This window comes from Rhinatrema bivittatum, chromosome 9 (genome assembly GCF_901001135.1).
Source record: "Rhinatrema bivittatum chromosome 9, aRhiBiv1.1, whole genome shotgun sequence".
Lineage (NCBI taxonomy): Eukaryota > Metazoa > Chordata > Amphibia > Gymnophiona > Rhinatrematidae > Rhinatrema > Rhinatrema bivittatum.
Genome location: NC_042623.1, coordinates 141,846,815 through 141,874,170, shown reverse-complemented (window position 1 = coordinate 141,874,170; position 27,356 = coordinate 141,846,815). Strand labels below are relative to the sequence as shown.

The 27,356-nt window shown below is 40.6% G+C and overlaps 1 protein-coding gene across 3 annotated transcripts in view; it reads right to left on the bottom strand.

Annotated features, from left to right (window-relative positions):
* Positions 1-1,046: 1,046 nt before the first annotated feature.
* Positions 1,047-27,356, bottom strand: part of CLSTN2 (calsyntenin 2) — a 1,635,505-nt gene continuing 1,609,195 nt past the window's right edge. For all 3 annotated transcript variants that reach the window (XM_029615596.1, XM_029615595.1, XM_029615597.1), the window contains 2 exons: positions 8,016-8,200; positions 1,047-5,778 (listed from right to left, as the gene is read on the bottom strand). In XM_029615596.1, coding sequence (XP_029471456.1) covers positions 5,572-5,778; positions 8,016-8,200 — 392 coding nt within the window. In that variant the 3' untranslated portion in view covers positions 1,047-5,571. The remainder of the gene's footprint in view (positions 5,779-8,015; positions 8,201-27,356) is intronic.

The window sequence follows — 27,356 nt, the reverse complement described above, 5'->3', positions numbered from 1 at the left end:
ACAAATCCCAGGATGCTTATGGATAGGAATAAAAAAAAAACAAAACAAACAGTACTGCAAAAGTATTCCTAATGGATAAGAGTTGGCTATTAGTTATGTGGTGACACTCACTCAAGAGCAACCAGAATCCAACTAGAATTAAGGTTTGAGCAAAAGAAATGTAAAAAAATCCTGCATATCATCTTGGTACAGATTTTTGAAATAGAACATCTTTTGTCCAAACAGAATTTCATAAAATGGTAGGGAGGAAAAAAATCCACAACAACAACAAAAATTGTGTAGCAAAAAATTATTTAAGTGCCGTGGACTTTTACTTCAAAGACATCGGTTTATAAATAGGCCCAGATTCCACACTACATTTTACCTTACATTTGTGTATACAATTTTTCCCATTTCTTGAAGGAAATTAAGTCTTTGCATAATAGTTGCACTGTTTTGAGCTGTCAGGCTTTTTGTACTTAGTCCAAAACTAAATCTGACCATAAATCTTCTGGGGTAGATTTTAAATGGGTTACACGCATAAGTTATGCACGTAACCCTTTAAACCCCCCCCCCCTCCCGCACGCGCTGAGCCTATTTTGCATCGACTCGGTGGCGCGCGTAAGTCCCAGGGCTTTCCGGGGGGGGGGGGGGGGGTGTCGGGGGGCCGTGTTGGGGCCGACGCGACATTCGGGGCGTTGTGGGAGGCATGTTGGGGGGCGTGGTGCCGGCCAAGGGGCATTTTGGGGGCATGGCTGAGGCCTCCGAAACGGGTCCCGGGCCATGGAATCGCACGCCAGCAGCCCGCTGGCAGGCGTAACTTTTAAAACACAGGTAGGGGAGGTTTAGAGAGGGCCGGGGGGTGGGTGAGGAAGGGGAAGGGAGGGGAAGGTGAGGGGGGTGGAAGGAAGGTTCCCTCCAAGGCCGCTCCAATTTTGGAGCGGCCTTGGAGGGAACGGGCAGCGCGCGCTGGGCTCGGCGTTCGCAAGTTGCACAAATGTGCACCCCCTTGCGCGCACCGACCCCGGATTTTATAAGATATGCGCGGCTACGCGCGTATCTTATAAAATCCGGCGTACTTTTGTTTGCGCCTGGTGAACGAACAAAAGTACGTGCGGGCACACTTTTAGAAAATCTACCCCTCTATGTTTAACCTCTACTATACAATGATACATTTATTTTCCTCAAGTCCATTAGGATGCCTTGCAAGATATGTAAATAATTGTTGCCAACTGAAGAAGGTCGGTATTTTACTTTAGAATCTCTCTGTTCTGTGTGAGGTTGATATTCAAAGGCTTTGCATAACTTTTGGAGTTATTCAGACAAAATCTGAAAATTGAAAATGTACCCGCACTTCCTGGCTAAATGTTTTCTAGATAATTCATTAGCAGAACAAAATGCAGCCAGATAATGAAAGGCTGTAATGGAGGGGCATCCTAGGATGTGCTTACATTTTAGCTGGCGAGCACTGATATTTAGCATTACCTGGCTAAAGTGGGCCAGCTAGATCTGGTTGGAAAAATATCTGTACTATAGTTAGCCAAATAACTTTATCCAGAAATAGTCAGCAGCAGACTTATCTAGATAAGTGCTGCTGACTATCTGAGTAAACTATCTCAAAGTTGGAAATGTGTGGCTTTAAAGAAAAATATTCTATAGTCTTTCAATGCTCACTAAACTAATATATTGCAAATTACTGGGGAATGTGGAACAAAGCTTTTGTCAAAGTTTTCCATATTTTTTACTAAAAGGTCTTGTGGTACTATCAATGGTAATCTTGAACTCAGCAAGTCTAACCAAATAAAAAGGTAGACAATTAATGTGATCTTAAGGAATACCACATATTCTTTAAGAATACTACTATAGGGGTCGGGTCAGTAACTCAGCAGTGGTGCTGCAATTTGCTGGGCAGAGGACCTAGCTTGGGTTGCGGTTCCTGGCTTCTGCTCCCCGGGCTGGTCAGACATGGGGGGATGCTGCGGAGGCAGTATTCATGTCTCTGGGGGGGGGGGGGGGGGTGGGAAGAATCCTAGCAGTCATGTAATATGGCACCTAGTGGATGGATTAGATTTAGGGCTCATGATTGCAGGATCCCTGCTGAATGGTCCCTGACTGAGGAATATTGCTGCAATGACTGAGGTAAGCTTGTTGAAAAGAGAGAGGAAATAGAGGGAAAAAAAATCATTGGATAGTTATGAATGAAGGCTCATCTTGCCATAGCTCAAGAATGGCCAGTTTCAATCAAGCTGGAAGCCCACAAGGAGCAGAGAAAATTGCCAGGCCAAAAAAGAAAAAAAGGTCTATAAATGATCACTGTAATTACTTACCATAGCAGGCTGTGATTTTGAGAATCATGTCTATTTTAAATCCATCCTCCTTTCTAATATTTTTATGTGGCACTAGACAATTGGAAGCTTGGCTGCAATGACATCACTTACAGTGCTGAACATGGAGCTGGCACTGCTGTGACATCAAAAGCAAATAAAGGGTTGAATTATAACAAATGTAAAATTTGTGAGAAGTAGCATTAATTGTTAAGGCTTCAATCTTAGCTACCAAGTTTGTGTGCAGCGACCCTAAACACTCAAAATTCAATTACCTTAAAACCAAAATAGTACTGCACTATATTAAAAAATAGGCACACAGTTTTCCCTATTCACTCCCCCATACCCCTTCTCAGTTTAATGAGTTGACACAAAACATCTTAATTGAATTAAAAGTCATATCTTCATTTAGAAAATAGAAATATTAAGAAAGATTGGATGTACAGGCCGTATCTTTATTTTGACACCAGAAAATTATAAATGCCTCATCAGCTAAGCGGCCTTATTTAGACACATATCTAGTTTACAATAGACTTTAATATCCTGCTGAGGTCAGAAAGACTAACAAAGCAGTCCATTATCCATCTGGCTGTGCCATGCTTACAAGTGGTTCTTGACCTGAGAAGATGGCTGTTCTGTATTAGCTGCCATGCCTGTCCCGGGCTCTCCCACACTCACTTTCATTGGGCCCTCCTCTTTATACTTTTAATATGTGTACTACTATCTCTGTTTTAATTTTGGTCACTTAGCTCTTCTTTCATTTCAAAGTATCACTGTTGCCCAGCTGAAACAGGCCTATTCTCCCCATGCCATTCTCCCCATTACCTCTTTGCAATCTGCTGTGCTTCTACAACCTCTCTTCTTATTCTTCTTCGGGATACTGTTTTTGCTCCGCTAGATCCAAAGTGCTGCTTTATATCCTTTACTGCTACTATTTGGATCTGAGTGAAGCCTAACCTTTCTGAGCCAGCAGTCTCATCTCCCCACCCAGCCATTCACATTTAAACATGCTGCGCTTTCAGGCTCGCTTCACGGATGATGGCAACCATGTTATGCGGTATCTCGGCGCTGAGGAGTGCCAGCTTACTGCTCCCCTCATGCTTATCACACTGTAACCATAAGCATTCCCCCTGCCCCCATCCCCTGTTTTCTGTGGCAACATCAAGGTTAATTCTGTAGCAAGGATTAGACAACTCTGCAGTCAGGTATTTTTAAACTTCTGCAGCAATTATGTGGCATATATGTACAAATTAACATATCACTGTGCCTTATCATATTACCTTATGTGCTCAAAAAGTCAATTTTATAATAGCAGAGCTAGCTTTAAATACTTTCTTCCATAAGTAAAAAGTATATTTTCCTTTCTTTTTTTCAATTTTCTCTTTTACTTAACTTTTCATTTTTTTCTTTCCTCCGTTTTAAATGTATCCCCTCTCTCCCTCACTATAACCTGCTTGCCACCTTTCATAAGTATCTCATTTTATTCTTCCTGCCCTTATTCTTCAGTTTCTCTCTCTTTCTCTCTCTCTCTCTATATATATATATATATATCTGTCTCCAACCTTCTTCAATTCCTTACTCTTGTCTCATTTCCTCCAATTCTGTCAACCTTACTCTCTTCCCTCTCATTTATTTCACTGATCCTCAACACCCATAAGTTGCTGCCCACATCACATTCCTTTTACTTTCTCTCCACCCTCTATCTAGCAGCCAACCTTCTCCTTTCTCTCATCCTGAAAGCCATAAGATGCCCCAACCTTTCACCCCCCCCCCCACCAGCTGACCTCTTCTGCCACACACACATCCCTCTCTACATCCTCCCCATAACCCCACATACACACCAAACTCCTTCTCTATCTTCCTGGCAGAAATTGGCTTCTTCCTCTCTTTCTTTTTTCTCAGTAGCAGACATTGGCAACTCTTCCCACCACACTTTCTGGCTTTCTCTCTCTAATGTGCCGCTGCTTCTCTGGAACTGCACAGCTCTCTCATTACTATGAAACGCGATTTCATAAGAATCACTATGTAGGGTTGGAAAATACTTAGAGAAGTGAAGCATAGAGGGGAGAAAACTAGCCACTAAGGAGAGAGGAAGAAAGACCAGTATCACTGGGGGGGGAGACAGAAATGGCAAGAATGTGGAGGCAGAAACTGGTTTCTTGAGGAGGCAAACTGCAAGAATTTGAGGGCTGTGATATTAACCTTCCCCCTGCAAATTCCCCTTCCATTCTGATTACTCAGTGCCCCAGTATAGTCTCAAAAATTATAGAACTAGCATTTTCTGATCTTTTATAAAGCTAAACCTCAGTTGTAAACACAGGGGGGGAAATATTGTTTTCATTATTTATTTTTTTAAAGGTAACTGAAATAAAAATATTAAAAGCGGCAGGAATGGTCAGCAGCTGAAGGTGTAGCCTTGATGACTGGTGCTACTGCTTTCACATTACAAACTAGTGCTAGTTGAACCCCTTATTTGCATTTTGTACCTAGTCAAAAAATATAAAAAGATTTATTTTTAAAACAAAGATTGTTACAAAAATCACAGCTACATATCATAAATAATTATAATGTGCATTTGCAGACATATTCTTAAAATAATGTGTGATAGTCCTCCTTTACAAAACATTGACAACTTTGAGACAATGTTTGTGTTTATCCAATTTGAAGCTGGACCTATATGTTTTGTATATACACCCATACAGAGCAAGAAACTTCTACACAATCTTTATGAGGAAAGAAACATTCAAGAAGGGAGAGAAATAAATGAGAAGCATAATATAACCTTTTTAAATGCAACAATTCTGGCTTAATGAAGAAAATTTACCTAGACTCATAGTAAAGTGAAGCCAGTGTGAGAAAATATTATGTGGACCCACATAAAGGAAACGCTGTTCAAAATAAGCTGAAAGTTCTCCAGTATGAAAAAAGTAGCATTAGCAAATGGCTTATGAATTGATTGACAGGACTTGCTGGATGCCTATGGGATAAAAAAAAAAAGATTCTTTTTATGTGGGGGGGAGGGTACAGAATAGAGTGGTTAGTGTAGTAAAAAAAATAATGGAGGTTTAAAACTTCCAATTACTGTAGACAGTGCTGGAGATGTTAGCATGTTATGCAAGACAGAAGGAAAAAAGTAATATCTACAGCAGATCCAGCTGAGTTACAACAAACGTTCAAACCCTGTCATTTAACTCACTGCTTTTGGCTAACTTGAATCAGGAATACATAGTATCAGTGCTTACAAAAGGAAGAAAGACTTGAGAGGATTTCAGTAAGGGAGCGTTGTATTATCCCACTCCAGCTGCTGCTGCCTCGGTAGTACACGATGCTGGATGCCCACGTTTCCAGTCTCTTCCTCTTCTTCCTCCTCACTCTCATCTGACTCGGCACTGCTAGTATCTTCTTCTTCCTCCTCTTCTTCTATGTCCTCCTCTTCCTCACTTTCTACTTCTCCTTGTTGAGGGATTTCATATTTCTACAATATTCATAGCAAAATTAATAAAGCAAATTAAACAGTATAAAAGTGATAGAATTGCAAACTACAGTATTTCTATACCTGGGAGCATCTAGCTTTTGTATGCCTTAAGATTAACAGGGTATGTTGGGCTGGTAACAAGGTCCACCAGTCTTTTAGCATATGGGGCATAGACATGTCACACTCAGCAAGAATGGTTTGTGTTCTTTTTCCTCTGTTTTCTGCACAGAGCTGTGAAATGTTTTTCCTGTGCCTCTCTGAATTATTCCTCTCACTCACTGTGGCCCTCTGCCCTTATTGCCCTCTAAGGATGTGAATCGTTTTTTTGACGATTTAAAATATCGTCCGATATTTTTTAAATCGTCAATAATCGTTAAAGAGAGTGATACAATAGAAATTCCCCCGATTTATCGTGAAAAAATCGTTAATCGGGTTAGTATCCACTAATGGGAGTAATTTGGGGGAAGGGCGGGAAAACCGACACACCAAAACAACCCCTAAACCCACCCCGACCCTTTAAAGCTAATCCCTTACCTTCCCCCACCCTCCCAAACCCCCCAAAAACTTTTTACATGAACCTGGTGGTCCAGTGGAAGCCCCGAGACCAATCTCCCGCTCTCAGGCCGTCGGCTGCCACTAATAAAAATGGCACCGATGGCCCGATAAAAAAACCCCCACCCTGACCATTTAAAACTGACCCCTTAGCTTCCCCCACCCTCCCGAACCCCCCCAAAACTTTTTACAAATACCTGGTGATCTAGCGGAAGTCCCGGGAGCAATTTCCCGATCTCAAGCCGTCGGCCGCGCCATGACGCCGGCCATCCAGTGCTCCTACCATGTGACAGGGGCCGGCCAATGGCACAGATACCCTGTCACATGGTAAGGGCAAAGGGCCATCGACACCATTTTTATTAGCGCAGCCAACGGCTCGAGATCGGGAAATTGCTCCCGGGACTTCCGCTAGATCACCAGGTATTTGTAAAAGGTTTTGGGGGGGTTCAGGAGGGTGGGGGAAGCTAAGGGGTCAATTTTAAAGGGTTGGGGTGGGTTGTTTTTTTTATCGGCTCGGGCGCAGCCGATAAACAAAAACACAATCGGGCCTCACTAAAAAAAATTAACGATGTGAATCGGAACCGATTCCGGTTCCGATTCACATCTCTATTGCCCTCTGCACCTTTCTTGCTTTTAAGGCACAACTCACACTCAGGCCAATTCAGTAACGTTAGTGTTAAGAAACTGTGTACTAGTTTTCAGGGCACATATTTAATGCTCAGATTAAATATTTTTTTAAACGCCTGATGCAGTAAACTAATAAAATACACATGCATCAGGAGTTTAAAAAAGCACATTTAGAGTAAAATGTGTGTTTGGCATAGGTCCAATGCACATTTAAATTCACAAAGGAGGGAGGCATCCCTGACAAGGTATAAGTGACCACAACCGCCACTTAGTCAGATAAGTCAGTATTTACATTTTTAAAAATATTTTTCACCTTGTTTAGGGATTTTGAATGTCAGCACAGTAGCTCTGGAAAGTTAACTCCAGCTCTGACCCAGAGTTAAGGTGCACTGGCTTTGCTTAATGCCCTCATTTGCAAGGGATTTCCATATGGGTGTGCTAAGCAGTCCTCCCATTTAGAAAAGCACATTTTCTGCATACAAAACTCCTTGCTGCATTGGCAGTAAATTTTGCGCACAAAAAAGTGCAGGCAGAAAGGTGCATCTGGCTGAATGCACCTTTCTGCATTGGCCTGACCGTGCACAAGGAAGAGTTGGGGGAATACTGTGCTATAGTGCCTTTTTCAAAGTCCCCACGGAGACCTAGATCTGGAATTCAAAACCCAGACAGGCATGATTCTTTCATTCTCTAGGCACTACATTATGGCTTTGTGACAAATAAGTATATCACATGGAACATCTAAAATATAATTCTACATAGGAACTCCTTGAGGGTCGGCCAGCTGCTAATGTGAAGCGCTAATGCACAGTGCATTAGTGCTTAGCAACTTTTACAATTCCAGACCTTCTTCACAATACCTTTTAAACCAGCTAAAATGTGTCAAATTGCAGTTAGACAGCAAATGAAATACTTTTAAAAATGCTTTCTGCGAAGTAAAGTGGTTATAGTGATGCTATAAAATGTGGCTGCTAGTGCGGAATAAAACCAGATGAAAGCAAATCTTTTAGGTAGAATGTCTTCCTGCTAAATTATTTCCTTTGGCATGCTGGCTAAGTTACCTCCATGGGGTTGACTGTAATAGTCAGAGCTGAGTCATCCCAATCCATTTCATTTTCCTTCATTCCTTCACCTTCCTGTGCTCTGTGCTTATGTGTTGCTCGAATTCTGAAGATTCCCAAAGCAATAATGATGATGAGTATACTAATGCAGACTACAGTGACAACAGTAGCTGCACCTGGGGCAACTGGAATGAAAATAAAGATGCTTGTCAGGATTATCAGAATTTAACTGACATATTGTATTTATTTATTTATTTATTTATTTGTAAGCTTTTGTATACCGAAGTTTGGTACTGGCCTTCACACCGGTTTACAGTTGTAACAATGTTTTACAGTATTAACAAGAACATTTGGTGTTTGCAACAATGAAAAATAATAACAAAAACATTATAGGTTTGTACATTTACAGAGGTAACTTGCAGTATAACTATAAACGGTGGTTATGTTAAATGTAGATGACACCTTGACATTTTCATGGACATAAGTATAGTATAACTGTTATGCCATCTGAGGGGGGTAAGTATGGATTTTCTCAGTAGTTGGGTAGAATGTTGTTGTAGCATGAGTCACAGAATAGGGGGAAAATGGGGAAAAAAGGGGGGAGACCAATTGGTATGTTATTATGGTTGATTGAGAGTGTAGAGTGATTGTGGTTTGTAATTTGTAAGTGCCAGGGGGCGTCATTAGTGCTTAGTATTAGACGGTTATGAGTGTTGTTGTGTTTCGTAGGTTAGTGTTGTTTATCCAATGCCATCTTTGTAGGCATGTTGGAAAAGCCATGTTTTGAGTAGTTTTTTGAATTGTTTTGTATTGTTTTGTAGCCTTATGTTTTCTGGTAGGGTGTTCCATATCTGAGGTCCAGTTATCGAGATCGCTCTTTGTCTCATGGTGGTGAGTTTGGTGGATGTGACTGGGGGTATAGCGAGTAAGTCTTTATTTGTTGATCTGGTGTTTCGTCGCGGCTTCTGTTTTTGTATGATGTTATCTAGGCAATTGAATTTGTTGTGTATTGATTTGTGTATGATGGAAAGTATTTTGTATTCTATTTGTTTTTTGACGGGTAGCCAGTGAAGTTCTTTTAGGGTTGGGGTGATGTGTTCAGTTATTTTTGTGGCCAGTGAGTATTCTAGCAGTGGCATTTTGTAATATTTGCAGTGGCGAGTAGTTGTTTTGGGTAGGCCTAATAGTACAGAATTGCAGTAGTCAAAGCTTGTGAAGATCAGGGATTGAAGTATGGTTCTAAATTCTGGAGGATTTAATAAAGGTTTTAGGTGTTTAAGGGTTAGTAATTTGTTGAAACCCTCTTTAATTTTCGTGGCTATGTGTTTTTTGAGGTTCAGTTCGGGGTCTAGCTATATACCCAGATCTTTGACATTTTCTCTTAGTTTGATGATGGTGTTGTCAATTATCATAGTGTTGTTAGAGGGTTCTCCTGAGTTTTTTCTTTCAAGCAGAATGCATTCTGTCTTGTCCATGTTAAGGCAGAGTCTCATTTGGTTTAGGAGGTTTTTTATGTTATTGAGGTATCTAGCTTCTAATTTAAGGGTATTGTCTAAAATGTCTGTTATTGGAATGATTAGTTGGATGTCATCGGCATACATAAAGTAGGTGATCCCTCTATTTAAATTAACCATATTTCCCCCAATTTACTTTAAAGATGCTAGCAATATTCTCATAATTCTGGTTGCTCATTCAGTTACATGATTACTGCTTTTTCTTTCAACTGTTTTACAGAATGACAGGAATGCAAATAGCCTCTAGGTCAAACTTTCTTTCTACAAGCTGAAAAAAACCCAGATTGCATGACCATGGGATGAACACCACTGCTGAACTAGAAGTTAGAATGGCATGTCTGTGGGAAGGTGATGGTAATATGAAGAAAGCTGAAAATAAAAATATTTTAGCTAAAAGCATAATAGTATCAAATTCACAGTAGAATATATTCACAATGTAAAAAGTTTGGTGGGCAATATTCATTGAGTTTGTCAAGCTAAGGCCTGGATTCACTAAGTCCAAGATTTATTTAATAGGAGAGGAACCAATATCACAGGGGGCCATAACTGCAATAGAATGCCCTGTCCCCTGAAAAAATACTGCAGCTATATTGCCACATTGTTTTATCTCACAGTATAAGGCCACGTGGCAAAACAAGGCAGTATAGCCCATCACCGTGAGATGGCAGCTTCTAATGCATGAGGCCGCCATCGCCTTAAAGGGCCCAAGTACATGAAAAAAAGTGGCCAAAAACTTTTAAAAAATGCCTAGGAGACTCCCTTCACCTAGGGCCACTAATCGAGATGGCTTCGACAACAGAGAAAGGTCGTACATTCAGAAGCTCTCTTAGAGTGGATAAAATGCTTTTAAAAAAAGATATTGGCATTGGCAAAGGGCTTTTTCTGAGCCTCACTGTGGCAGTATAGAATTGGAGATTAAAGCTGTACCAATGAAAAACGATTTTTTGAATCTCTCTCTCTGATGCAGCATATTGAGTAGATTGCACAGCACTCAGGTTATCTATCTAAAGACAGATTAAAGTGAAGAGAAGCACAGCCTTCCTGACCAGCAGTGCACATGACATATACACTATGGGGCCAATGTAAAACAGTGCGCTCAGCCGAGTGGACTGTTTAACCTATGGATGGACGCACGATATGGAGATTTCTATATGTGTTCTCAGCCTAGCTTGATGATACTCTGTTAAGTGTCCACCAAGCTAGGGCAAGAGAACAATGTAGAAATGTCATCTTTGTGAGACTTTCCTCACTCCAAATCATGTCAAATCTTCATAGAGGTGACTGTGCAATTTGTACATCTCATTCTGCATGTAAAACTGGCCCCTAAACTGTAAACCACCACCAACACCTCACCTCGAGCTATTAGCTGGCCCTGCTATTTTCTGTAAACCGACATGATGAGAACGAGTTCTTGAATGCCGGTATAAAAAAACCTTAAATAAATAAATAAATAAATAAATAAATAGTTGACTACTAGGAGGGCCTTATAAATAGTCTCTCTCTCTCTCTCTCTCTCTTATAGCATTTTGATGAATCTAGGAGTTAATGTTCTTATTTCAAGCTTCGACTATTACATCACTTAAAGCCTTTATTAGACATTCCTAACTTTTGCACAGTACTTTCGTCTCTTCTTTTTTTCTAGGTTAGATTACTTTAATTCTCTATTCACTGGTCTCCCTCTTTATAAGAATATAAGATATGCCATGCTGGGTCAGACCATTGGTCCATGAAGTCCAGCATTCTGTTTCCAACAGTGGCTAATCCAAGTCACAAGTACCTGGCAAGTACCCAAACATTAAATAGATTTCAAGCTACTATTGCTTATTAATTAATAGCAGTTTATGGATTTTTCCACTAGGAACTTACTTAAACCATTTTTAAACCCATTTAAACTAACTACCATAACCATATTCCCTGGCAATGAATTTCCGAGCTTAACTATGCACTGAGGGGCGGATTTTCAGAGCCCTGCTCGCGTAAATCCGCCCAAAACCAGGCGGATTTATGCGAGCAGGGCCCTGCGCGCCGGGAAGCCTATTTTACATAGGCCTCCCGGCGCGCGCAGAGCCCCGGGACTCGCGTAAGTCCCGGGGTTCTCCGAGGGGGGCGTTTCGGGGGCATGTCGGCAGCGTTTTGGGGGCGGGTACGGGGGCGTGGCTATGGCCCGGGGCGGTCCGGGGCGTGGCCGCACCCTCCGTACCCGCCCCCAGGTCGCGGCCCGGCGCGCAGGAGGCCTGCTGGCGCGCGGGGATTTACGCCTCCCTCTGGGAGGCGTAAATCCCCCGACAAAGGTAAGGGGGGGGTTTAGACAGGGCCGGGCGGGTGGGTTAGGTAGGGGAAGGGAGGGGAAGGTGAGGGGAGGGCAAAGGAAAGTTCCCTCCGAGGCCGCTCCGATTTCGGAGCGGCCTTGGAGGGAACGGGGGTAGGCTGCGCGGCTCGGCGCGCGCCGGCTATATAAAATCCATAGCCTTGCGCGCGCCGATCCAGGTTTTTAGCAGATATGCGCGGCTCCGCGCGTATCTACTAAAATCCAGCGTATTTTTGTTTGCGCCTGGAGCGCAAACAAAAGTAGGCTATTCGCGCGCCTTTTAAAATCCGCCCCTATGTGAAAAAGAATTTTCTTCAATTTGATTTAAATGTGCTACTTGCTAACTTCATGGATTGCCCCCAGTCCTTTTATTATCTGAGAGAGTAAATAATCAACTTACATTAACCTGTTCAAGTCCTTTCATGATTTTGTAGAGCTCTATCATATCCCCTCTCAGTTGCCTCTTCTCTAAATTGAACAGCCCTTATTTCTTTAGCCTTTCCTCGTAAGCGAGCTGTCAATTTATTTATTTATTTAGGTGTTTGATATTCCGTCATTCCAAGATAAGATCACAAAGGTTTACAAAGTTATCGTTTGGTTTCTGGGTCAACATTCCCATTTTAGGTCAGCATTCATGTTCTGGGTTTAATACTAACAGTTAATACATAGTCAAGGTCATATTCATACATTATTTAGTTTTGTGCATTATCTAATTTCTTACAATTATAAATAATAATTCCAGGTCAACCAATATTATCAAGTAGGAGTTAATTAAGCTGCTATTTCATTTCATTGTCCTATGTGCCATGTTCATTCTGTAGACTTTTACATTTAATATCATTCGATTCCATTAACTCAATTTACTAATATTGTTTAAAGATCTGATAGTGACATTGTCAAATTATTGGCTTTTCTGTTAGATTATAAGCATCACCCTCAGTCACTCCTCTGGTTACCTGTTTCTTATTATGTCTACTGCAAGCAGGTTATCACAATTCATTTGCTGTTAAATAACATCTCTTCTCCATGGATTTCTGCCATATTAAAATTGTATATGCCTGATTGTTCATTAAGATCTTCACAGTAAGGACTACTGAATGTTCCCTTCCTGAAGTTAGCCTTTCTTAATGAGATAAGAGAGTGTGCCTTCTTGACTGCAGGCCCAATGTTTTGGAATATATTGCCTCTAGAGGTATGATCAATCTCTGATAAAATGCTTTTTAAGAAAGCTATTTCAGAAGGCATACAGTACAGCAACATATCTCCTATTACTCATCACCTAAGAATCCCAAAGGCATATGTTATATCAGTAGTTTGTTTTATTTTTGTTTCTTTTAACCTATAATGGATGTTCTAGTGTAATTCACCCAGATCTTTGGAAGGACGGGTAAGACATTTTTAAAAATAAATTTAAGGATGTGGGACAAACGGAGAGAATCCCTGATGACTTCAGTTACACCTAAAGTTTACACTTCTGCTTGGAGTAACCTGCATGGAGCAGCAGTTTCTACCCTTAATAGAAGGTTTGGAAGTACCCAGCATAGAAGAGCACTTATTAACCTTAACAGTTGCTTGAGGGTAACCTGCACAAAGTGGCAATTGCTACTACTTTTAACAGAAGGGTTGAGGTAACCTGCATAGAGTGGAAGTTAGCCTAAAAAATAAAAATTGCTAGGCAGACTGAATGGACAATTTTGGTCTTTATCTGGCATCATTTACTATTCTACTACATGTTGTCATACCCCTGAGGTGGTCTTACTGCCATACACTAGATACATCAATTTGGGTTTCTTGCTGATACACCACCAATATACCACCTTGGAGGTCTTGCTGCCACTATGTCTTACTGTCATATCACTGATGCTACACCATGAGAATAGTATTGCCACTATGCCTTGCTGTCATACCTCTGATGCTAGGATGAAAGAAAAGAAATAGATGCCTGTAGTCTTAAAACAATCCTTTATTGCAGTGGAGACACAAGGGTAGCCCTTCCTTAGTAACAATATCTAAGGCCGCTTGCTGCGGGATATTAGTGTATAAAGCCTCTATATCAAGTGTCACCAACAATATTTCACCTGTTAATGATGTGAATGTTTCCAAAATATTGATAAAATGTGATGAGTCACGTATATAAGAAGGTGTCTCTGTTACCTTTACTTTAAGAAATTGATCTATGAAGGTGGAGAGGGGTTCTAGTAACGAGCCAATTGCAGAAACTATTGGCCTGCCAGGAGGGTCTGAAAGTGATTTGTGTATTTTGGGTAATACATACAGAGTAGGCATAATAGGGTTATCAACTGTTAGAAATCTTAATTCTTTATTTGTTAAAAAGCCTCTGTCACGTGCCTTGGGAAAGTAAGGAGTCAATCTCATTTTTTATGCTAGCGGTAGGATTATTATCTAATTTAAGATAACATGTACTATCTGAAAGTTGCCGTTCAATTTCACCTACATATTTCACTGTATCCATAACCACTATTGCTCCTCCCTTATCTGCAGGTTTGATCACAATTTTATCATCTTTCCTCAATTCTTGTATTGCTTCTCTTTCTTTTTTTTGTAATATTATAAAATTTCTTTATTCCACCATCTTCAAGTTTGCCTATCTCTTGTAGAATCAATGTTTCATATGTCTGTATGACCGGATTCACCACACCTGGCGGGATCCATGTACTGGATTTGTGCACGATTGACATATCTGTATTGGAACGTTGTCGATTAGAAAAGAAATCCGCAATTTTTAACTTCCTTATAAATTTGTAAAGTTCTATTCTGGTGCGGAATGAATTATATGAAGGAGTAGGGATAAAAGAGAAACCTTTGTTTAATAATTTAACTTCATCTGTGCTCAGAATTCTTGATGAAAGGTTAACAATCCTGTCTTTATTCAATGTAAAATTATCTGTAGTTGTTTTTCTTATTCCTAATTCCAATCTCTCCGATCTTGTTGTGCTTGGTAATGGTTGTTGTAATTCGGTCTCCTTCCTCTCCCCCTCCCTCTCCATTCTCCTCTTCCCCTGAAAAAAGAAATCTTTTGTAAAAACACCACGAGGATTTTAAAAAAAATGTTGATGTTTTTACAAAAGATCTTAAAAATACTAAGTTTGAGAAATTTAAGCGAGACGAAACTGATTATAGAAATAACCATGTTTATTCGTGGCAACATCCCAAACAAGCGATATATAAAAGGAATGATAATACCAGAAATGGAAAAGAAAAAACTAATGTAAGAGAAGATAGGAATGTCAAAAGATTACCAGCCAGTCCAAATGTAGATAGGAATGCAAAAAGAGTACGCAGTAATAACGAAGCAGATATTGATCCGTCCGCTCCGCTTTTTGCAACTGTTGACAAAGATAGACCACACACACGACTCAATGAGATAGGTAAATTCTGGAGACGTGATTCAGATAGAGAAGAAATTATTCCCAAACCATCAACTTCTTTTTTCAGGGGAAGAGGAGAATGGAGAGGGAGAGGGAGGGGGAGAGGAAGGAGACCGAGTTACAACAACCATTACCAAGCACAACAAGATCGGAGAGATTGGAATTAGGAATAAGAAAAACAACTACAGATAATTTTACATTGAGTAAAGACAGGATTGTTAACCTTTCATCAAGAATTCTGAGCACAGATGAAGTTAAATTATTAAACAAAGGTTTCTCTTTTATCCCTACTCCTTCATATAATTCATTCCGCACCAGAATAGAACTTTACAAATTTATAAGGAAGTTAAAAATTGCGGATTTCTTTTCTAATCGACGACGTTCCAATACAGATATGTCAATCGTGCACAAATCCAGTACATGGATCCCGCCAGGTGTGGTGAATCCGGTCATACAGACATATGAAACATTGATTCTACAAGAGATAGGCAAACTTGAAGATGGTGGAATAAAGAAATTTTATAATATTACAAAAAAAGAAAGAGAAGCAATACAAGAATTGAGGAAAGATGATAAAATTGTGATCAAACCTGCAGATAAGGGAGGAGCAATAGTGGTTATGGATACAGTGAAATATGTAGGTGAAATTGAACGGCAACTTTCAGATAGTACATGTTATCTTAAATTAGATAATAATCCTACCACTAGCATAAAAAATGAGATTGACTCCTTACTTTCCCAGGCACGTGACAGAGGCTTTTTAACAAATAAAGAATTAAGATTTCTAACAGTTGATAACCCTATTATGCCTACTCTGTATGTATTACCCAAAATACACAAATCGCTTTCAGACCCTCCTGGCAGGCCAATAGTTTCTGCAATTGGCTCGTTACTAGAACCCCTCTCCACCTTCATAGATCAATTTCTTAAAGTAAAGGTAACAGAGACACCTTCTTATATACGTGACTCATCACATTTTATCAATATTTTGGAAACATTCACATCATTAACAGGTGAAATATTGTTGGTGACACTTGATATAGAGGCTTTATACACTAATATCCCGCAGCAAGCGGCCTTAGATATTGTTACTAAGGAAGGGCTACCCTTGTGTCTCCACTGCAATAAAGGATTGTTTTAAGACTACAGGCATCTATTTCTTTTCTTTCATCCTGACAGCTATTATAGATCGCCTTCCTTCGTGCTTTTTGGATACCTCTGATGCTATACTTTTGGGTTCTTGCTGCCACTCTGCCTTGTTGCCATGCCCCTGATTTATCACCTTGGGGATCTTGCTGCCACTATTCCTTACTGCTATGTTCCTGATATTGGACCTTGGTGGGTTTTGATGCCTCCACGTTATTTGCTTTTAGCATCCCAACATAGTTCTTCTACCCTATTTCGTTTTTGGTTATATGGGGATGTTTTGTCCCGTAAATATATGTATAAAAAGTAATTATGTAAATATTTTACTTCTATCCCACCTCTTTTCTGGTTCTTTGCCTTCATTTTATGTTGTAAACCTCTAGGATCCTGGTCCTATTCTATAACCATGCGTCTCTCTTGTATATACTGGGATGTTTTATCCGCAAAAAGAATTAATGCTAACAATTTAAAAATAAAAACGGACTTCTCTTTCCTCCCCACCTCTTTCCTGGCTCTAAGCCTTTCTGTCTGCCACTGTTACCACTTGGCCTACTCCTGGCCCTCTCATGATGCCTTGGAGAATATATGCTACTATGTTTTGCGGTGTCTTGAAAATTCATGCCACTGTTGAAGCTGCCTTTGCCGCTCTTTTGGTACCTTCCATGCTCTGGGCTGTTCATACAACTATTGTTGATTCCATTTGCTCCTCTCATTTCGTCTTAGGGGTTTTGATGCCTCTGTACTGTTTCTGATATTCCACCCATGCTCATAGCAATATACATAGTAACATAGTAATGACAGCATAAAAAAAGTCTGAATTGTCCATCTAGTCTGCCTAGCAATTTTATTTTGGTAGTAACTGCCATTCTATGAAGGTTACCCCCATGTTTCTGTTAAGGATAGTAACTTCCGCTCCATGCAGATTACCCCACCCCCCTGCCCCAGTTTTGATACTTCTGTGCTATTTATGATATCCTGTCTATATTCTAATGCTTTGAGGTTTCGATGCCTCATCCATGCTCTGCTCCTTGGACATTTTCATGCCTCTGTGCTGCTTGACATGTGAATTTGTGATTTTGACCCTTGGACTTTTCATGCCCCTCCTGTTACCGCTTTGCCTCTCTTGGTGCCTTGGGCTTTTTATGCCATTCTTCTTCCTGTCTTTGTTGTACATTTTGGAGCCTTGCTGCCACTCTTCTTTCTGAATTGCTCTGCACCTTCTGTTTGTGTCAATGCTTCTGCTATTGTTGCTCTTGGTACCTTTGGGTGGTTCTACCTCTACTCTGGCTATTTTTTAGGTTCTTTTCAATTTTCCATCCCTTATGATACTTGACAATTTTTAGTTTTGCCTTCACAATATGAAAATTTATGCAGACTTCACTCCGTTATCTTTACCGGTTTCAGGCCCTTTTGAATTTTTTTTCTTCCATCTCCCTTCCCTAATGGTTCTTATAACTATTGTTCTCATCCAGTATTTAGGATTTGACTGATTATACCACAGCAAAAGTCAGAAGCAGCAGAAGTACAGCACTCAAAACTAGGACCATGCTCCTCCATTATTAATGCTTCTCAAATAATGGATACAGTATTTGCAAAAACTAATTCAGAAGACTCTTGTACTAGATTCCCTGAATCGCAGGATATTGAACACCTAGAGGCTGAAGAGAATTTGGTGCCTTTAGTCAGTAGCATCTAATTCTCCAGTAAGGAGATGAAGGAAACTGATGATACTGACCAGACTGTGAAGCCTGAACAGTCATCTCTTCCCTCTAATGATGCCATACAGAAACAACATAAGGTTTCCTCCAAGGATTTCCTCTGGCTTCTTCCTGATTAGGGCTTTGTACCAATTTGGTTGGTGCCCTTTGTCCTTCATTTGAAGCCTTGGGATGTTCTTGCCACTGTGGATGTGTTGTGTTGGTGGGCAGAGCTTGCTGGTGTAGAGCCCTAACTGGAGCTTCACCAATACAAGCCCATGTCTCCCACAGGTTAAGCCCTTGGGTGCCGGGGCCAGCTGGACAGGCACAGGCCTCTGGATGTCATGGTGTCCGAGAAGGGAGCAGATGAGAAAAGTGGTCTCCATGGGCCAAGGTCAGGTCAGGCAGAGTAGATGAGGACAAACTGTGTTTGAAGCAGGCAGCAGAGGTCTAAAGTCAGCCAGGGGACGGTCCAGGAGCAGACTAGGGTCAAAACCAAGGAGATAAGACAGTGGAGAGGGCTGCAGATCTGGAAACAAGGACCAAGAACGAGGCGACAGGAATCAGGATGACCCACAAAGCAGAAGGCTGGGACAAGGAGCAACTAGCTACTCAGAGAGTCAACCTATTGCTGAAGCATTTGTGAATGGTCCGGGCTGACTTAAATGGAGATGCACAGGTGATGTAATCAGGAGGTGCCGCAGTGGATTTCCCGCCGTGGGCCCTTTCAATCCTGCTGAGGCATGTATGTACTTAGGAAGAGCCCCTCATCAAAGAGCCATCCCTCATGCAGCTCAGCTGGGCCCGGGTGGTAGCCTGCCACGTCTTTGCTCCAAGGGCTGTTGCGGCAACAGGAAAGGCCCCACAGTTCCCAGCAGGAGGTGACTGTGACCAAAGAATGGACCAGCGGCAGTCCAAACACAACAGGGTGGACTGCTTTGCACCTCTCATGATGCTTTTAGGTCTTCATGCCACCTTCTCTGCTGCTTTGACCCTCTATTTCCTCCTTGGGGTTTTTCTTGTCTCTTTTGTACATTACTTTCCCTATTGATTTTAATGGGGAACAAATAAAATAAATAAATGAAAACTTTTTTCAATTGAAATGAGCCAAACAAATGATTGTGACCTATGAAACGAATAAACAAATTACATTTTTTCCTTTGCACATCTCTAATGCGTTTTACTCTATTTACTACTCTCACACACACTGCCTGTACCTGGTAGTAATGATACTGTTTTATTTTCCATAGATAAAAAATATGGAAAAAATCATACACTAGCACATATACAGACTTTACACACTTTATTACTCCAAGATGAGACTTACAGAAGCAAAATTTTAAGCCTGACTCCATTGCTCTGTTTCCTAGTCAGTACATAGCATATATACACACATACACTGCAGTGCACTTCTGAAATTTTTAAATCTCTGCCTCATTACACTGATTTGTACCTACAACAGAGAGCTCATACTGCGTTTTCCTTCTGTTCTGCTTTGGCAGTGATACAATTAAATAGTGTTTGTGTGCTGTATCACTGCAAAACATAAAATATTTTTTTTTTTTTAACATCGAGCCACAAAGAGACCAGTATTTAAAAAAACAAAACTCTAAAATGGCTAACATAGCCAACTAAAGTTAAGCCAGTTAAGTTATCCTGGATATTCAGCGAGGGTAAACATCCTACTGAATATGTCCAAATAAATTTGTCTAGCTATCTTTAACTGCATAACTAACACCATCAGCTATTTTTTAATATCACTGGTGAAGTTTAAAGTTATCTAGCTAAAGATAGCCTGATAAGTGGTAATAATATTAAAACAATATATGGGATTGCAGCTCTAGCATCCTGATTTCCAGGCTCTTATCCACTATCAACAAAATGAGCCCTGCCAGGCTAAGATTCTCCCCCAAACTCACTATAAAAATGAAATAGCCATGGGTCTGCTTGCCAGCCTCCCCCCCCCCCCCCTTCCCCCATCTCCTCCCCACTAAACCTAGCCGGATAACTTGTCCCATACATTCAGTGGGATAAACATCCCAATATTCAGATAGATTAGCCAAATAACTCAACCCCTCCCCAGAATGCCCCTGGCAATAATGTAGCTGGATAAGTGGCTGAATATGCAACATTTGCCAGTTAGACAGATAACTTGTGAGTTATCCATCTAAATGGCTTTTGAATATTGGCCTCCACATTTATATTACCTAAAAATAAAGTAAATTAACATGTATTTGTGCCATTTTAGACATATATAGATCAAATACACTGAAAAATCCATATTCAGCAGACAGGTGCTTGCTGAAGTTAGCTAAATATTCAGTGGCGTTTAGCCAAGCAGAGCTGCTGCTGAATATATTGGGTTAAAATCAGCCAGCTAACATTTAGTAAGGCATTTTCCCTGACCACACAGCTAAGTTTATCTGTATAGTGCTAATTATCAGCACTACCCATACAACTTTTAGCCACACCCCCAGAATGCCCCTTGGCCCGCTTTGATTTATGCAGGCAAATTTTAGCTGGATAATGTTTCACCAGTGAGAGAGAGAGGAATTTCAAAACCTCGTGTGTTTGGATAACTCCAACAGTTACCCAGACAAAACCTTTTAAATATCGGCCTCTGAACCGGGTTCCATTTCAGTCGCTACATCTGTCCAGTTTAATTTATGTTTATATTACTCTATTATTTGCAATCAATGTACCTAACATGCGCTTATGTTCCTAACACTGAAATTTAGTGTGAAATATTTATAGCATTAAGAATATGATATCAAATCTAATTCCACTCTCTGTGTCCTTTGCAATTTATTTTTAAACAAAAAGTTTCAAGTCTAATAGAACACACCCTGGGGTAGATTTTAAAAAGCATTTACTCGAGCAAAACTGGTTTTTGCTCGAGTAAATACACTTTACTCAAGTAAGTGGGCTTTTCAAAATTGCTACAATATATGCCATTGAATTGTCCATAAGATTTACTCAAGTAAGTGCACTTTACTCGAGTAAATAACTTTTGAAAATTGCTACAATAGTATGTCACATTTACATGCGTAACTCCTTTGAAAATGACCCCCCTTGGATCCAAGCTTTCCTCCTACAAAGGGGCTGACATGCTAATAGCTGGATAATGTAATTTGGCTGAAGTGTTACTCCACTTGAATGCCCAGAAATAAAGGTTAACAAATAAAAGCAAAAATGTGTATATAAAATGATACCTTTGTATTGGACTAATACATTTCTTGACTAGCTTTCTTTTTCATTATATTGCCTGCCATCCATCAAACCTCCCTCATCCCTTCCCCTTCACCCTATCATTGGAAGGCCTTTTATGATTCACTTATTGCAGCCACACTACTTTATATTTCCTGGGAGATGCCATCTTCTGTTCATTTGAATTCTGGCCTGAAGAAGAGAGTATTAGCTAATGGCTTTCGAAAGCTAGTCAAGAAAAGTATTGTTAGACCACTAAAAAGGTTTCACCTTATATATTTTTTGCTATTACTTGTTAACCTTTATTTCTAAGCTAATGGCACTGTTAAGCTAGTTGCTTGCCCTTTTTGGTGTGTGGGGGAGGGGAGGGGGAAGCTGGCAGTATTCCCTTGCTCCTTTAGGGGCCGATGCAATACAGTGCTCTCAGCCGAACACACTGTATAACCCGCACTCCGACGCGGGTTACATAGGCGCTAATCCACCCCCTAATGCAATAGGGGGATTAGCCCTTATTTAACCCGCGTCAGACGTGGAGTGAATGTAATAGCGCTCATCACATGCAAATGCATGTGAATGAGCCTCGGCATCTGTTTTCATTAATGGCAGACGGTCGGTTATGAAAACAGATGCCAAATTTACCTGAGCGCCTCCTTGCTAGCGGAACCCCCTAATTTGAGTAATGCATGGCACACACACACACACACACCCCCCCTTGTGGGCACCATGCGCACATTAGGAAAGCGGGTGCTGACTTTTCAGCACCCACTTTCCGTGCTTTATATTGCATCGGCCCCTTAGGTGTTTAGCTGAATCAGAGGTGGGGCTGGGATCTGGTACCACTAGCCTTCATTTGCATCTGCTCAAGAATTTGGTTTCCCTCAGTTCATCTAGCTTAGTCATTGCAACAACTGTCCTTGGCTAGGTGCTATGCACCAGGGCTTCTTATTTATATTAAAACAGCTTATATTCTGCATCCTCCAGCAACATGTTTTGTGCAGATTACAGTGCGACATCCAAAAGTATACCTAAAACATAAACAAAAATACAACCAACATGTTACATATATAAGACTGCTTCTACAACCCTGTAGTCATGGACCCTAAATCCAGCCACTGGTTGGATTTCACATTATTGCACACTGGTTGGATTTCACATTATTGCACACTAACTCATGTTAGTGTGCACAAATTTTTAGTACCTGTTAATTGAAACAAAATGAAAAATGGATGCACATTCCTATTTAAGACTTCATGAATTTTATATTAAAAAATACTCAGGGAGCATGGGTTGCTATTTTTTTCATTTGAGAGGTCATGATTTGGTACTAAATCAATAAATAGTACTATATGATATTTTTTGTGATACAGAAGTCAACAGCTTATTTTTAAAAATGAAAGGTACTTTAGAGACAGAAATTATACCAGTTGACTAATTGGTATTTAATTTAGTACATGAGTTCAAAAAAGGCAAAGGCTTGCTTAGTGGCAGTGCTGCAGCATGCTTTGCAAAGAAATTGGGTTCATTTCCTGAGTCTGCTCCCTGGACTAACAACAACCTGTTAGTCCAGGGAGCAGACTCAGGAAATGAACCCAATTTCTTTGCAAAGCATGCTGCAGCACTGCCACTAAGCAAGCCTTTGCCTTTTTTGAACTCATGTACTAAATTAAATACCAATTAGTCAACTGGTATAATTTCTGTCTCTAAAGTACCTTTCATTTTTAAAAATAAGCTGTTGACTTCTGTATCACAAAAAATATCATATAGTACTATTTATTGATTTAGTACCAAATCATGACCTCTCAAATGAAAAAAATAGCAACCCATGCTCCCTGAGTATTTTTTAATATAAAATTCATGAAGTCTTAAATAGGAATGTGCATCCATTTTTCATTTTGTTTCAATTAACAGGTACTAAAAATTTGTGCACACTAACATGAGTTAGTGTGCAATAATGTGAATTAGTGAGCACTATTTTCAAATTAGTTCAATTAGTGTGCACTAAAAAATAAAACAAAATAAAAAAAGAAAGCAGGAAAATAAAAAAAAATCAAAACAAGAAGATAATTTTGGCTGCTTACCACTAGTCCTAAAAGTATAGATCATATTTGTGTAAGAAAGATATTTGTTTAACTTTTCTTTGGATATCAATACCTCAGACATCCCATCTCCGCCTTTCCTACTTGAGCAGTCATAGATCAAGCTAGTTGCTTTTTCATTTACTGCTTCCTTTTTTATAAACATTGATGCAAAGTACATATTTAGCAGATTCCTTTCATCAGCACTTTTTCCTGCCCTCTTCCTTTTTTAATGGGCCAGTATTTCTACTCGAGACTTACTATTCATGTAGTACACATGGACAGTCTTTCATATTTTCAACTATGCACCATTTAATATAATGTTAGCCTCTCCAGTTACAGTTTTACAATGTTTTAGCATTTGTTTTTGTCTACACATACCACACCATCTTCCTTTCAAAAAATATTCCAAGTCAGTTATTTACCATATTATTTCAATTTTTTCTTTAGGTGTCTCCTACCCTCATCTAGTTCTCTATTCTATATGAATTTTGAGACAATAATTATTTCATTGAATATTTATGACCTTTTCCTTGCATTTTCCCATTTATGATTGCATTTTCCCTGTAAAAAGTTCAAACTATGCTATCTTACTCAGATCTGACAGCATTCCTGACAGTGTGTCTCTCTGTGTGGCATTTTTTTTTATCATTTGCTTTTTAGGAAAGTTAGTTTCACTGTGTAACAAACAGCAAGCTTTTAAAGTCTAAGGAAGTGCAAACAGAAAATAGCAAAAGAGAATGCTATAACTATAAAGATTATAGGGCCGGATTTTAAAAGCCCTAGGTGTGTAAATCCAGATGATTTACACGTGTAGGTGGGGGGGGGGGGGGTTATGCGTGCTGGGCCTATTTTATAAAGGCCCGGCAATGCGCGTAAAGCCCCGGGACGCGTCTAAGTCCCGAGGTTTTACAAAAGGGGCGGTCCGGGAGCGGGGCCAGAGGTCTCTGGCAGGCTGCCGGGAGGCACAAAAGGTAAGACAGAGGTCGGGGGGGGGGGGGGGGGGTTTAGAGTAGGGCTAGGAGGGAGAAAGGTTAGGGGAAGGGGTGGGAAGGTTAGAATAGGGGAAAGGGAATGGGGGAAGGCCGCGGGCATCAGCACGCACAAGATGCACTAGTGTGCACCCCCTTGCGAGCGCAGAGCCCCGATTTTTTTTTAAAATTAAATTAATGATTTTATTGAACATTTAGTATAACAGTGCTATTACAATAGCAATATGAATACAGAATACATAATACATCCCCAAATCCCCTCCCTCCCTCCCCTACCCTCGCCCGTGTAGTGGAGCTGTAGTCCATCTGCTACAGAATCCAGAAGCATTAAGGTTAGGTAGTGATTTCTCACTTTCATACCATAATGCTCACATACCCAATACTTGATGTATATAGAAGAAACATGTCACTTTGAAAACACATTGGAATACAAGGTAAAAGGACACACTCTCACCCACATTGCTGTGAATCATTACCTACCCCAAATAGCAGTTGATCTCTTAACACAATATCAGGTTACATTTGAGAAATATATTCCATAAATGGTTTCCAAGATTTAATGAAAGAAGACCTCCTGCAATTGAATCGTGTTGTCTTCAGCCGGCGCCATTCTGCGCCGCCATTTTGCAAAATGGCGGTGCAAAATGGCGGCGGCCATAGACCAACACGATTCGACTGCAGGAGGTCGTTCCGGACCCCCGCTGGACTTTTGGCAAGTCTTGTGGGGGTCAGGAGGCCCCCCCAAGCTGGCCAAAAGTCCCTGGGGGTCCAGCGGGGGTCCGGGAGCGATCTCCTGCCGCAAATCGTTTTCAGTACGGAAAATGGCGCCGGCAGGAGATCGACTGCAGGAGGTCATTCAGCCGGGGTCTTGCAAATATGCATTTATGTTGGTTTGTTGGATGGATCCCTCAGACCTGTACAGATTCTGAAAAAACTCCGAAAAAGTACTGCGGATTCCCACCGAGACGGTGAGAATCTCCCCCGATGCGTTTTTAATTTTTAAAATGTTATTTTGGGAGGTCCGTACCCGAAGTTGACATGATAAAAGATGACCTGCCTTATTCCCACCTTCATAGTATTTCTGCTTTAGAGAGTCCAAAGTGTAAAGTATACGTTTATTATCAAGTTGCACTAATTCATCTTTGAGGACAAGTAACTTCTGGTAGCAGTGCTTAGATTGGGTTCTCATATGTGCCTGCGATAAGGCTGAAAATTTGCCCATTAAAGCTATACGAGCCCCCTGTTCCTGGCGTTTACATGCAGTTGCCTGAGAGATTAGAATCCCCCTTGCCACCGCCTTGGAACACTCCCAAAGGCTGCTAGGGGATACCTCCCCCCTTGAATGCAGACGGAAGTAGTCCTGCAACTGGGCACTCAGCATCTGTACAAAAGCTGCGTCTTGTAGTAGGGATTCATTCAACTTCCAAAACCGACTGCCCTCGTCCCGGTCATCAAGATCAACCTCAAGTATAATGGGCGCATGATCAGACCAAGTAATAATGTCTATGTCCACCCCCCTAACCTGGTTTCCCAATAATTTATCAACCAAAAAATAATCTATGCGTGAATAGCTGTCATGAGATGCAGAGAAAAAAGTGTATGATTTAGACTTGGGGCATCAGCTTCTCCATATATCAACCATATTCCAATCGGACATGAGGTTTCGCACTGATTTCCTGCCAGGCCCAGAAAGCTGAGAGTGTGGTTTAGACATATCTATGTCCGGCCGAAACGTAACATTATGGTCCCCTCCTAATATGATTGGCCCATCCGCATGTAATGCCAAGGCCCCATGTAATTCCTTCCAGAAGGGCCCTGGGTCTCTATTAGGGGCGTAAACCGTCACTAATATAAATTTCTTCGTGCCAATCTGGATGTTTAAGATAAGGTACCTCCCATTCGGATCAGCAGCGTAGGAAAGTGACTCAAATACCAAATGCTTTGATATCAAAATCCCTGTTCCTGAATATTTAAATTCTGATCCTCTGGCAGCTAAGAATACATATGGGAATTCTCTGTACTGTAATAAATGCTCGTGTTTGCGCTTCAAATGGGTTTCCTGAATGAATGCAATATCTCCTTTTTGATGTAGCAACTCTTTTCGGAGACGGAATTGCTTTCTATTTATTTATTTTATTTATTTTAACACTTTTCTATACCTTCGTTCAGTGGATACCGTCACAACGGTTTACATTAAGGCACATGAAAATTATGCTATGGTATTTTAAGTTAAACAGGTGCCATTAAGGATCGGTAACATAGTTTGTAAATTATATTAATTGGTGAGTGTAATGAGTCATGTCCATTTCTCATTATATCAGATTAGGATATGAGATTAGCTTTCTCATTGTACTTTTAACCTTTATTGATGAACTACAAATGAAACTTGAAACTTGAACACTATGAGTGTTTAGGCCCTTAACATTGAGAGAGATTATCTTAACCATTATTAATTAGTAAAGGAAACATCGCTTTAAGTTTATGGAGATTTTCCTTCAAATATCCATATGGACCTTGGGTACATATGTGAGAGTGAGAGTGTGTCATCGCCCCAATTATTTGAAAAGGGGACATTCTGGATCTACCTAAGTTAAAAAAGTTAGTTGGACAGTCTGGCTCCACTGCCTCCGTCACCTTAACCAAGAAGGATTCGCTCACCATCTTCTGCGAATCCACCCCTTGTGGGGCACCTGATGGTTGCCACTGCCTTCCTGACCTCTATCCCCTCTCCCCCCCCACCTGCTGGACCCATGTGCTCTGATAGCACAACACTTTTGAAGTATGTAACGTGCCTACCAATAATACTTTCAAACTGATTGTAACCATCAACAGTGAAACAACATGTGACAAAGAAAACTGTGAGTTCTAAATGGGAAGTAAACTCCTTTATGCCCAGCACAGTTTCTTTTGCCCTGTAGAGAATCAAAAAGAGAAATCTTGCACCATCAACCCTTATCGGTGATAAGGTTCCCGAAGCCAGCTGATTGTCTGCGAAGCCGTCCATGACCTGGCC